Source organism: Fundulus heteroclitus, chromosome 10 (assembly GCF_011125445.2).
Source record: "Fundulus heteroclitus isolate FHET01 chromosome 10, MU-UCD_Fhet_4.1, whole genome shotgun sequence".
Classification (NCBI taxonomy): domain Eukaryota; kingdom Metazoa; phylum Chordata; class Actinopteri; order Cyprinodontiformes; family Fundulidae; genus Fundulus; species Fundulus heteroclitus.
Window position 1 is genome coordinate 7165149 of NC_046370.1, and position 13400 is coordinate 7178548.

Here is a 13400-nt window from a genome sequence, read left to right on the forward strand (position 1 = left end):
GCTGTGCCCCTTGGTTTAAGTTCCCTTCCTCCGTATTTGTATTCATCACATATGTCTACTGTTTCTGTTACTGTTGCTTTGTTTCACTCTTTCACTCTCTCTCTCTGTGTGACTTTATCAGGTTTTTGAGAACATCTTATCATCTTGTCACTTCAGTTTATACAGAAACAGAAATTTTGTAAATTGAACTATATGTTAAATGTCATTCATTCAATGTTTAATTTTATCCCCCAGTAGTGGAGCAATTCTGACTTCAAATACTTGTTACTCGTCTTTAGCTCTGACGTTGAAGCCGACACCTTCAAAGGTCTCAGGGGTGATGTGGTGGTTCGGTGGGAACAGGTGTAAAGATGGAGGTTGACCTCTCTAGGACAGCCCCTGTTTAAAGAAAAGAAGGAACGAAGACGTCATAATAAGAGATGGTGACTGGATTATAGGATTTAAAATCCTGCCATGGTAGCCCTGTTATTAAACCTCCGGACCTGCAAAAAAATAAAAAAATAAATAACCTCAGGGACTTTGACAACACACGGGTCATTCAGAAACTATGTCACAAGCAGACACACTTTTACAAACTGCATAAAAATACATATATATGTACATCCTGTGGGAAGAATACCTGCACCCATCATTACTATGAATGCATTATCAACTTTATACCTCGTTATCTCTGTCCCGTTTGAATGATAACAAACAACCTAAAAACAAGAATTAGATGCACAATTTTGAATTTAGTTAGAATGTTTGGCAGATTGTTATTTGGCCACAGATAGTTAAAATTATCACATAAACACCAAGGAATGATTCATCCATGCTTGGTAATATTTGCTTAAATGCAAACTAGCAAGCTGTAACATGCCAGGAAACTAATTTGAAAAAATTCAATTTGAAATTTTTATTTGAAAAAAACAATTCTACCAACGTTAATGAGCACAAATCCAGCTAAGATGATACCAGAAGCATTTTGATGGCCACAAAAAGCATCTTTTCAAAATACAAATTGCTAAGAGGCATCCAAATATTATTGTAGTTGCATGAAGAGTATATTGAGGCAGTATATATCATTTTGACCTATATAAATTAGATGTTTTTTTCTTCTTGGTATTAATTTTATATCAAGAAATGAGATGCAGTTTATAAAAATATATTTCCAATAATGTAAATACGTTTAAAATATCTAATTTGTTCCTTTTAAACATGTGTTTCTTCATGTTTATTAGTGTGTGTATAAATGTGATAACTATGAGGAAAGGTGAGGCCAATACTCACTTTAAAGTGAATCCGTTATTATAGTTACTTCAAATTTTGCCCTCTTTTAGTAGTTTAAAATGGTCATAAATGCATTATAAGTGGATAAGGATACATTTCACCCACATGATTTCTTTATCAGACCTGAGTTCTGATACGTAAATAAGATAACCAATATAACTTTTCACCTCTCTTTACTCTCAACTGCCATCTAGTGGTCATTTATTTATTTGCTAAATGTTAAAACTAAAGGGCTCAAAAACCGTGGTATCATTTTCTATTATTTTAATGTCATTTTCTTTTACAAGTAAGAGCTCAACAATATTAATACTGACAACACTATTAATGTTTTTTTTTTTTCAAGGCCGCATAAAAACGTATGGTAAAAATCCTCAAAACTGCTACATCTGGTCATTATTTGATAATAGCTCATCACATTTAAGCAGTGAATACATCGTCTGGAAAGCAGTTCTGAAAGTGAAAAGCGTGCAGCCTATCAGCGTCCAGCAAAGAATAGCCTAATCGTGTGAATGAAAATAACCCAAGTCCTCCTCTAATCCCTGCCTATCCCTTTTTTTTATCTGTGGATTCAGAGCAGGCAGAGCAGTTGGAGCAGCGAGCCTGAGAGCCACCACCATGCACCTGACGTTCCCTTAGATCTCACTGACGTTCTTCAATTATTTGTAGTTTAGTGCCGTAGAGTTTTAGTTGCTTGCGCATAGGGGGAAACATGAGCCGGCACTTTGCTGCTGCTTTTGCCTTGGCTTTGGCTTTACTTCCTCTTCTGAGCACTTCATGTCCCTCACAATGCAGCTGCTTTTTTCACAAGTTGAGTGATGGATCAAAGGCTCGGTAAGTCATTTAACTTTAGTTCTCATTGGGAGCAGCTGAATTTGTATTGCATGCAAACTACTTTTACTGCTGCTTTCTACTGTCCAGTCATGCTGTGTAATAAACGATTACCCCGGGCTGCTCTTTAATCTCCTTTGCTTGCAACCGAACAATAGGTTACCACCTTTTGCCTCAGAATGATTGTTTTTTTAATTAAAATAGAAGCTTAAAAGATATCTGGTTTCTCTGCAAATCTCCATCTATAAGCTCCGCAAATCGACAATTATTCCTACGTTTATTTTCAGATTGAAAATAATCAGTTTTACTTGTTTTTTTTGTTTTTTTACAGGAGTGTGCTGTGTAATGATCCAGAAATCACTGTGATTCCCCCAAATTTCCCCTCTGACACATCAAAGCTACGTATAGAGAAGACAGCAATCACTCGCATCGCCAGCAGCAACTTTCACTACCTCAACAGTCTGGAGTTCCTCTGGATGTCATTCAATTCCCTGAACTCGCTGAATGCAGACAGTTTCCGGGGCCTCTACAACCTGGATGAGCTCCGGCTGGATGGAAACTCCCTCACTTCCTTCCCCTGGGAATCCCTGATCGACATGCCAATCCTGAGGCTCCTAGACTTACACAACAACAGGATCTCCTCCATCCCGGCCTCGGCCACCATGTACATTAAAAACATCACCTATCTGGATTTATCCAGCAACAGCCTCACGACACTTCCGGCGGAAGCTCTCACAATGTGGCTGAGCGTGAAGCCTTCCCAAGACGCGGAGTCCTCCAAACTAATTCTGGGTGAGGATACTGGAAAGTTTTCTTTTTAGAGCTACCCTCTTTGAGTCAGGGATTAGTCTAACTATAGGTATTCTCCGCCATCTGTCGAGGTGTTTTAGGTAATTCCGGCCTCAGTGATGCCTGAGCTTACGGCATTTGTTCACGGTTGCTTCTGCAGGTCTTCACGATAACCCATGGCTGTGTGACTGCCGACTGTACGACCTGGTCCAGTTTCAGAAGTCCCCCTCGTCGACCGTGGCCCTCATCGACACCAGGCTGAGGTGCGCCGATCCGGAGAGCCTGTCTGGGGTTTTCTTTATTGAAGCGGAGCTGCAGAGGTGCCAGGTCCCCAGGGTGCACACGGCCGTGGCTCGCGTTCGGAGCTCTCTGGGCAACAACGTCCTGCTGCGCTGTGGCACCGTCGGCGTCCCCATTCCGGACCTGTCCTGGAGTCGCGCTGATGGCAAGAAAATGAATGGCACAGGTTAGTTCAGACCTCTTACTTTTGTCTATGACTGAATATCATAGAGATTCAACTCCTTTCCTTATGGGTCAGCCTGTTTAACTCCTTGTATGTATTTGTTGGATTTTTTTTTCAGTTCAGCAAGAGATTTCCAAGGAAGGCATCATTTGGTCAATTCTGAGTGTGCCTGCAGTCTCCTACAAGGATTCGGGGAAGTACGTGTGCAAAGCCACCAACTTTGTGGGCACGGCGGACGCCATTATCTCCTTGGTGATCACTGATTCCATTCGGTCGGACGAACCAGTCGGCGGCATTTCCAAGAGAGGCAGCAGGAAGAAGCCTGGCGGCATGGGGAGAGCGGCATACCAGGAAAAACTCATCGCTAGATACGTCCCGCCGCCGACCAGTACTGCAGCCCAACCCATCATTGAACCTCTTAATGGCAAAGGAGTGACTGGGCGGTATGAAGTCGAAAGCTACAGCATTTCCGATGGGATCCCTCAAGGACAAGTCAAAGAGTCTTTCCCTGAGAAGTCCGGGGAGGCGGGTCAAGAAGGTCTGGGTAACTTGGTGGCAAATGCGTCCTCCCTACAGCAAGCTCCTGAAAAGAGGGTGGTGCGCTCGGTGAAGGTGATTGGGGACACAGATCACACCGTCTCATTGAACTGGCGTGCCCCCACCGCCACAAACACCACCGAATTCAGCGTCCTGTACGCTGTTTTTGGCGAGAGGGACATGCGTCGTATTAACGTGGGAGCTGGAAAGAACCGCATCACCATAGAAGGCCTTGTACCAAAGACAAAGTACATAGCTTGCATTTGCGTCAAAGGCTTGATTCCGAAGAAGGAACAGTGCGTAATCTTCTCCACGGACGAGGCGGCCAGCGCCAGCGGCACTCAGAAGCTCATTAATGTGGTGGTGATAACCGTGGCGTGCGTGATCGCGGTCCCCCTGACTCTGATTGTGTGCTGCGGGGCGATAAAGAAACGTTGCCAAAAGATGCTGGGGCGGCAGACAAAGGACATGCAGGACTCCTATGTGACGTTTGAGACGATCGGTCCCGGAGGCAAGGCTAAAGGGATGGAGGGCGAATACCTGACCAGGCTAAACCCCGATGAATCCAACAGGTTGCTGTCGGCGAGGTCCAGTGTTGATTCGGAGGCTATAGCGAGGACTGAAGGGCCACCTAATGAGTATTTTTGTTAGACCAGAGAAGACTCTTGGTCTCATGAGGATGCACTTTGTTTTTGAGTGATGTTTATGGAAAAAGGGACTGGACTGCTCAGACACTCAAAAACCTTTTTTAAAAGAGTTGCCTCTATCGTTAATGGACAAATGAGATTATTTTACAGCCTTTACAGGAACAGAATCAATAAGTTCTTTGACTGAAAGCAGGAAGGGAAAATAAAAAAGAAGCAGTTTTAACATTGTGTATTTATAAAAAAAAAAAAAAAAAACTTTTTATATATATTATGCACACATTAAATGGTTTCCACCCCTCCCCCCCCCCAACAAATTGTGTTGATACCCTCAACTCTCATAAACCCACTCAGTTATCATTTTTCTTCGTGAATGTAACGTCTGCTTTGTATTAAAATCTGAAAACATACAAGGAAAAGTTTAGGGAACCAACAGTCTTTTTAGTTGTTTTTTTTATGTCAGAAAGATAATGTGCCAGATTGGCTGTTGGCTCAGAAACCCAAACTACAGTGGATTTTATAACATGTAAACACTTGTCATCTCAACTACATGCATATAAAAACTGAAAATAAATATTTTTATATCGAACAATGCACATAAGCCTTTTCTTTGACATCTTAAAAAAAAGACATTGCCTGTGTTGTTCAGCAGAGAGTTAATAAAAACGCTAATTTGAATAGTTTCTATTAGACGGGTAGTTTAACAGCAGCTGATGTAGAGCAACATGAAGATATTTTGAAGATGGGAACAGCATTCAAATAAAGGGTGTTTTGTGAAGACCTTTTCCAAAAAGATGGATTAATAGATACATAATTTGAAAAGAAATGTGTAAAAGTTTCTTTCATACGATTACCAATTTGAAGGTCGATGAGGATCCTGTAGACTAAAACACTCTATATATCTTTCAATATAAATCTTCTCTCTGAGTTATGTATTTGTTGTCCACAAAACAAACGGTTCTGGTTTTGGACTCTTGACCTCCCCACCCCAAACAAGGCATTTTCTGGGAGTGCTCCAAAGAAAAAAAAAAATTTTTTTTAAAATGTTCATGACCTTGTTTTAAACTTGGTGAATATTGCCAGGTAACCATTAATTTAATCTTCCCAATAGGTCAAATTCTAAATTGTAGTTTAAAAATTGATGCATAGTGTTTGTTGTGCTTTGTACAGTTAAGTAGAGCCATTCCAGAAAAGCCAGCAGGATGAAACATAAAATATATATATTAGGAGTCCAACCAGATAAAATAAATACCAATTGAAGATCTTGGAACCCAACCTATTATGTCTTAAAATCATTAAATTAAGTTGAATTACTGAATGTTAAGGTGTTTAGAAATTAAGAGATTATCTCTATTACTCATCATCAGATTAATCTACTTGATTTAAAAAGCTCAGCAATTGAGGGCGAGTTATAAAACCTATATTGCTATTATTTTATCTACCTTTCCCACTTCTTTCAAAAGATGACTCGAGCAACCTGAAAGGCAGCCAGTGTTCAGATTATTGAGGTCAGATTACAGTCCTTTCCAGACATCTGTCTCTGTCTCACCGCAGCCCTCCCTCTGAGTGCTGTTAAGCCTGACCGGCTCTGGCCCACTTAGTACAGATGGGCCTCCTATTTATCATGTCAGAGCTGTTGCTTTGGTCGGTAACAAATAAATTAAATTAGACTGATGGGAAGGATTTTTTTTTAGGCAGCACCTGAAAGAAAAATCAGAATGTGATGAAAATAAAATGTGGCATAGCTATGAGTGAGGGGGCACATGTAGAACCTTTGTGGGATTTCAGCAAGCCAGACAATCTTTTTTGGAGACAAAGTAGACCACTGCTATAAATATACCTTTCGCTCGTCTCACATGTCACTTGGTGTCTTAAGCATTGCGTCAATGGAGATTAAGGTAATAGGCTTTCTTCCACGCAGCCGATAGGCATGTCTTGTGTCTTGCTCTTGCCGGCCTGCTTCACATGCTCATCCAGGAACATGGACGTGTTTTGTGGCGTGTTTGGTGTCTTCTTGGTGTTTAATATCATCGCCCCTGGATTCTCTACTTGTCCGCTGGGTTGCTCCTGCACTAATGATAACTTGGGAAGGTAGGCCATCGCTGAAACTGTAGAAACCTCTAATAGCTGCTTAGATCATAGTCGTGGCCTAGTTTTGAAAATAAATCTTGTGGAATTTTCCACAACATGTTTAATTGAAGGCAAATATCTCAAAAACTGAAAATATTGACTAACCTGAGAAGATGCTGCATCTACTTCATGACTTTTAAGAGATTTTCTTGTAAATGCTGTGCCGTGTATATCATTCTAGGTCCCTACTCTGTATGGAAACCCAAATGGGACACATCCCAGAGAACATCCCCAATGATTTTACGAAAATCCGAATTGAAAACTGCCACCTGACTGAGGTACCCCAAGGTTCCTTCTCTCAAGTCCATGCCTTAGAGTTCCTCTGGCTAAATTTTAACGAGATCACCCTAATGAACATCAAAAGCCTGGAGGGGCTCGGCAACCTCACTGAGCTAAGGCTGCAAGGCAACAAGCTGACCTTGGTACCGTGGACCGCATTTCAGAGCACACCCAGACTTAAAATTTTGGACCTGAAGAACAATCGGCTAGATGTGTTGCCTGAGCACGCGCTGAGACACTTGCCAGCACTGACCTACTTAGATTTATCCTTCAATAAGCTTAGCATCATATCAAAGGAAGTGTTCACGAATTGGCCTCTTTACCAAAAAGCAGAGAAAGCATGGGAGAAAGAAGGCCTGGTGTCCAACGTGGTTTTGGCGCTACACGACAATCCCTGGACATGTGACTGCCGCCTTAAAGGTTTCGTTGAATTCATCCGCGAGGTCCGCCCTCCTATCATCCTCATGAACTCCTACTTGAAGTGCTCAGGCCCGGCCTCCAAAGCGGACAAGTATTTCCATGAGATCCAACTGAAAACCTGTATGAAGCCGGTGACCTCTGTCGCTGAGTCTAACATCACTTCATCTCTGGGAGCAAATGCGTCTCTAACGTGCCTCGTCAAGGCCAGGCCACTTCCAAGCGTGCAGTGGACGTATCCTCTGAAGATTATTAGAGGATTTGCTTGTAAGTTTTGAGTTTTGAGTTTCAATTATTACAAAATGAAAAGATTTGTGTACTCCATTAATGATATATGTGTTGAAATTCATAAGTACTGTTCCCTAATCCAGACATAGGACACCTTTACACCAGCAAAAACACTTTTTTCTGGTTTGGTCTACTTTCACACTGCTCTTTTGAAAGCAGATCAAACCAGTTGGACAATGACATAAAGTTTCAACCGCTGTTAATGGGGAGCAGTATTGTCTTCAACATGCATTGATTGACCAGTAAGGAAAAACTATGCAGAAGAAATCAATCCAAAACGATGCAAATTTGGGGTTACTCTTTCCACTTTAGTTTTCCATGATAAAGGAAGCAGACTATAGGAGAAAACAAACTCTATTCCATTCATAGCAAACCAAAGAGATGTGGTGTGAAAACATTCTATATCTGGATAGGAATTTAGCTAATTCTAATCTAGCAATCTTCGCTGTTGTTTTTTTGTATCCTTGAAGCTACCACGACTCAGATAGACGAGGAAACCATCACGTCCCGGCTGTTGATCCCATCTGTGCACCTAGCAGACCGCGGACTCTACACTTGCATGGCCAACAACTTCATTGGTAACTCCTCGGTCGGCATCGCACTCAACATAGATTCCCCCAACTCCGCGGCCCCTCTTCCTCCACCTGTACCCATGTTGTCATCTGACGACAGTCCCCACATCGACATTCGCATTGCCAAGCAGACCATTTACGGCATCACCTTGGAGTGGCATGCTATGATGGACAACCCCGCAGAGACATGGTTCACCATCCACTTTGGTAAGTACGATTCACCCAAGAAAGAGATGATCTTCATTGGCCCTGGTATAAACAGCTACTCGGTCAGCGACCTACTTCCTGCAACCAAATACGAGGTGTGTGTCAGCCTCAAGAACCACCCACCCAGAGAGGGCCAGTGCATAGTCTTTGTGACAGGCAGTGACATTACTGAGCTGGAGCAGAGGGAGAGACTGATTCACATCATTGTCATCGTGTGCGCCATGATCCTGGCCGTGCCGGCAGGCATGTACGCATGCACCACGGAGGCCCGGTTCAGCTGCGTGGACCGCTGTGTGGATCTGTGGAAGAAGCACAGGAGGCGTGGCGAGAATGCAGAGGGATCAGAACGGCAGAACACCTTTGACAGCTTGCAGGCGGCCAGCGACGAAGCCCTGTGTAAGGACTCTGAGGAAAAACCAACAAAGAGGCGGAAATCTGAGGACAGGTGCAAAGGTGGAAGTGCTGCTTACCTGTACTAGAATCAAAGAGGGAAAACTACTACATCTTTATGTGAAAAATGTCCATCTTTCACTCCAGTTTGTGCCTTCTCTCAACCTTAGTCTTTGTATCAAGACTAAATTATTTTACCACACAAGTAATTTAGAATTTAATGATTTTGTGTAATGATTGCAGAAAACTTGAAAGGTTCAGATCTCTTAAAATTTCCCTTTTCAAATGTGAAAGCAAATCTAAAGTTGTCAACTGAACTTGCCTTTCTTCCCTGCTGTACGGGAATTTTCCTAGTACCCTTTATTTATATACACATGTATGAAAAGAAGTATTTATGAGTATTTTTTTTCCTATTTTTATATAATGCAGAGTAAGTTATAATAAATACTTTATGTATTCCTTTATCACAGGTACAGTATGTGGATCAACTCTATTATTATTGACTGTGTCTAACTTTATGGGTACTGTATTCTATTTTGTTATGAATAAAACACAGATTTTATTGTTTCTTTTTGCAGACTTCCTAAATGTGATGTAAGTGGTGTGCAGCATTTTTGATCTGGATTAAAGAAAAGACAAATGCATACTCAGATTGTTCAACATGATCATTCAGAGGATTTGTTGCATAAGCGGTGGTTTCATGAATTTATACATACACTATTAAGCAGATTGCAGTGATTTTCCAGCTGAATCCTAGTCAGCAGGACATATGGATATTTCCATTTAATGGTTGTGCACTGCAAATTGCTTGCTCAAATGCATATTAATACGTTAAACATAATAAGGAAACGCATTGCTCTCACATTCTCTCTTTACTCCTATGTGATGAAAAGGGGTAATTTCTGAAGGTCTGTTGTTTCCACTCATTTTGTTCTCCTCCACTTTCAGCATGATTCCTCACTCAATTCTGACTTTACTGCTCTGATTCAAGTTTATTTTGTCTGATTATGTGATCGATTACCCCTTAAACTCTGTCTTTAGCACTAAATCCCTGTGTCCTAACTAAGAAGTAGACCTTTAAAAAGAATACATTCTCTCATTTGTAAGTTAATTTAAAGTAAAAAAAATAAATAAAAAAGCTGTTGGTAAATTTCACAGTACATTGTTCTCTCCAAAAGAAAATAATAAAATGTATTCAATATCTTATGTAATGTCAATTTTTAAATCAGGACCAATTCTAGTTTTAATCCAAACTAAGTAGTATCTGGCAACATTTGGAAATGCCTTCGAATGTATTACCTAACGTTGTTGGTTGAATCCTCATTGAAAGCCAGAAAAACAATAGCTAATACGTATAATTTAAAGCAAATAAAGCAAACAAATGCTAAGTACGCTTTGGTGTATCTGGCATTAAATAACTGGTAAAATCCATTAGGTCCTGTGTAATATTAGAGTTTACAGTGGGTTGAGCGAGCATCTGGCAAATTTGAACACAACCTGCGAGTTTCGAATAAGTTATATTAATTAGCCATCAAAAACAACAACTTCTTATCTTAAAAAGATAAAAAAATTCCAGGTGCTTTACTATCCCTGAACAATATGAAGCTAAATCATTGTTCACAGTAGGGATAAAAAAAAAAAAGTAAAATAGGAATTAATAAACAAAAAAAAGCACTGGCATATAAAGGATGAAATTATTTTACTTTCTCTTACATGCTTTTAAGTCTCAAACTAAAAATCAAATCTATCACTAGAACAGGAATCTGCAGCCACAAAGGGTCTGGTTTTAAAATATTGGAAACTGCATAATATTATTAAACTGTTATATTAAAAATAACTTCAAGGAAAAAAAAAAAGACAAATAAGTGAGTCACAATTGTAGTACACACATATACATCCCAGAGTTGGGATGTATATGTGTATACTACAATTCACACATATACAGCAAGAAAAATGGCTTTTCTCCAGGTGCTTTCAAAATGTCCTCTAAATGGCTGTTATTGATGCTGTTAAACATGTCTTAGTGAAAAGAAAACTCATTTTAAATGGGAATATGAAAACAGCCTCAGTCGTATAATTGTTGTGACTGAAGAACCAGATGGTTCACATTTTTGGAACTTAGGAAGGTCTATCTCAGTCTAAAGTTTTGCAGAAAAAGTAAGCATAATCCAGTTAATTATTGGCTGTCTAATGCAACGTAGCTCTTAAGCTACTCTGAGTCTGTCTCTCATGACGATTGCATCCAAGGAGCGCAGCGGACGGTGCAGCACTTTTAGAGCTGACTGATGCAGACAGTCTTAAAATCCCCCCAATGTTTGCCTGACCATGGTTCAGTTGTGAATAATATTCTTGTCTGCATTGGATGCTGTGGTATGTTGGTCTATTTTTATATAAAGATCCTGCATAAATTCTTAAAGTATGATTAAGACGGAAATGCAATCCAACAACACCTACTTGTGCAGAAATTTAATAACTGCTGGGATAAAGGCTGTGGCCAGGCACCAGCTGCTGCTTAAACCACCTGATCTTGGAAAATGGACAGATATGTTGAAGGAGATTTTATAGAAGAAAATAATGATATTCTCACTCCAGTTACAGATGAGAACAAATTTTCAAAGCTATGGTCAAAATGGTTATTATATGTTTATGCAAACCAAAGGTGATACACAGAAACTCTGAATGTAAAAGGCAAATTTTATTCATTATTTCTCGTCGGTCTTTTCTAAATACAAAGCCTGGAATTATCAACAAATTGTCACAAATATTAAATTTAACTTTTGTTTCACCATAAATCACAACGTATAGAAATAAAACCCCGTGGGTCTGGTTTCTTTGGCCATAAGCCTTGTATGATCTTTGAGATCTTATCAAAGAGATGTTCTGCACATACTATATAAACGTAAAAATGATATTTTAATTATCTTGAAAGAAATTCAGTTCTACAGGTCTGAAACTGATTTGAACATGATGGTTATAATCCAATGTTTAGTGTTACTGTTTAACATAGCTTTTTCCTCCCCAACAACTGATAATGCATCAGCAGAAGACGGCTTGCAAAGACATTACTACAAAAATGTGTAACATTCAAATGCCCACATATACATCATGATTTCTTTTTAATTATTTCTTTCTCTAACAAGCTGTAATTTACCACCGCTTTTTTTCAGGGTCTCAAATTTAGATTTATTTTACCTTAAGCAAAATTCTGTCTTTTTTAAATCAAATTTGTATTTAGAAATACCCTTATCCACTTCATTGCATCGTCTTAAATGATTGTTTCACCCATTGTGTTGTACAAAAGTTTTAATTCACTTTTAATTGCTACATTGGTTTCATGACCAGACACATGTGGAATCGTAACAAATGAAATTAGTAATTAGTTGTAAAAGTTAAATGTTTGTGTATAGGGCAACAACCAGACCAAGCTGTTTCAGAGAAAGGACTGTATGCTGAATATTCCCGCCTAAAAGACAACATACCATTTGTTTCAGGGCAGTAAAAAGGACAGCCTCAGTAAGACTTAAAGACAGCAACATAACTTACAGACAAACAGAGAAGACAAAACACGAGCTGAAGAGCTTTGAAGCAGCAAAAACAAGTCTTGCTGGATGGTCAGATAGGACAAAGAAACCTGGCTTAAGATTCAATTGATTTTTTTCCCCCTTTTTGTTAATTGTATCAGTAACATAGTTTTTTAAGAGCCCTGTATCAACCATAAGGCATGCAACCATTTAGATCATTCACCAAAAGTCTTCGCCAGTTGAGGTCAAAACACTGCTGACAGTGTTTGAGTCAGTCATGCTGGTGTAATCATACGCTCAATTTATTTAAATACGGCCGAGAAATGATTACAAGTTTCAACGCTGAGGCTCAAAACAACACGGGAGGAAGAAGAGCCCTGAATTCTGGCCACAGGTCTTTTTTCTAAACTTAGACACACCCAAGAAGGAGGAGGTGGAGACGTTATCTGTTTTACGACATGTGAATCCTTGTGTGTCTTAAGAGTCTAACTAAATGCATGCATCCAATCCACACAGTACAAATGTTCCAATAGTCAGTCCCCCTTTGACCAATTCTTAATTTTAACAGCCAAAATAATGCTAAGCATTTAATGGACAGATGCTCAACACTGGACAAGAAAAAGACCCATAGGAGAAGCTGGAGGGGAAGATCCACCCGAAGGTGCCTAAGGCCTTAAATGTAAGGTGGCACCGTGGCAGAACCTTCTTAGATGCAAGATCAGATGTGATCAAAACTGATATGGTGATGATTGTACCCATTTTTCTTTTCCTTTAAATGTCGGGACTATTATTACATTTCTTTAAAGTGAACTCACATAAGCCTCAATATTCTTCAGGTTATCAAATAGGCTTCGATCATACACAAATTCTCTTAAATCTTTTAATCCATGATTTTATCAATTTTTTTTCACCAATTCATAAACTTTCATTTTTCATCATCCTAATTTGATTTATTATTTTAAAGCTGTTATTACTGTGGGTATTTCCTACTGGATGTTACTGAGTTAAATATTATTTCCTCCAAGTTTCTAATGTTTCCCCAAATTCTTCTTGTCAGGCAGCCAGT

General features: G+C 39.7%; 2 protein-coding genes across 2 annotated transcripts; both read left to right on the forward strand.

The window, feature by feature from the left end:
* The first annotated feature begins 1820 nt into the window (after positions 1 to 1820).
* On the forward strand, positions 1821 to 5119 carry lrit1b (leucine-rich repeat, immunoglobulin-like and transmembrane domains 1b). The gene is made up of 4 exons (XM_012854116.3): positions 1821 to 2100; positions 2429 to 2889; positions 3047 to 3352; positions 3468 to 5119. The coding sequence occupies exons 1-4, from the start codon at positions 1979 to 1981 to the stop codon at positions 4535 to 4537; spliced, it is 1959 nt and encodes a 652-aa protein (XP_012709570.2). The 5' UTR covers positions 1821 to 1978; the 3' UTR covers positions 4538 to 5119.
* Positions 5120 to 6436: 1317 nt separating this feature from the next.
* LOC105918918 (leucine-rich repeat, immunoglobulin-like domain and transmembrane domain-containing protein 2) lies at positions 6437 to 9495 on the forward strand. Its single transcript, XM_021311318.2, has 3 exons — positions 6437 to 6621; positions 6842 to 7623; positions 8115 to 9495. The coding sequence occupies exons 1-3, from the start codon at positions 6461 to 6463 to the stop codon at positions 8900 to 8902; spliced, it is 1731 nt and encodes a 576-aa protein (XP_021166993.2). The 5' UTR covers positions 6437 to 6460; the 3' UTR covers positions 8903 to 9495.
* The last annotated feature ends 3905 nt before the right edge of the window (positions 9496 to 13400 follow it).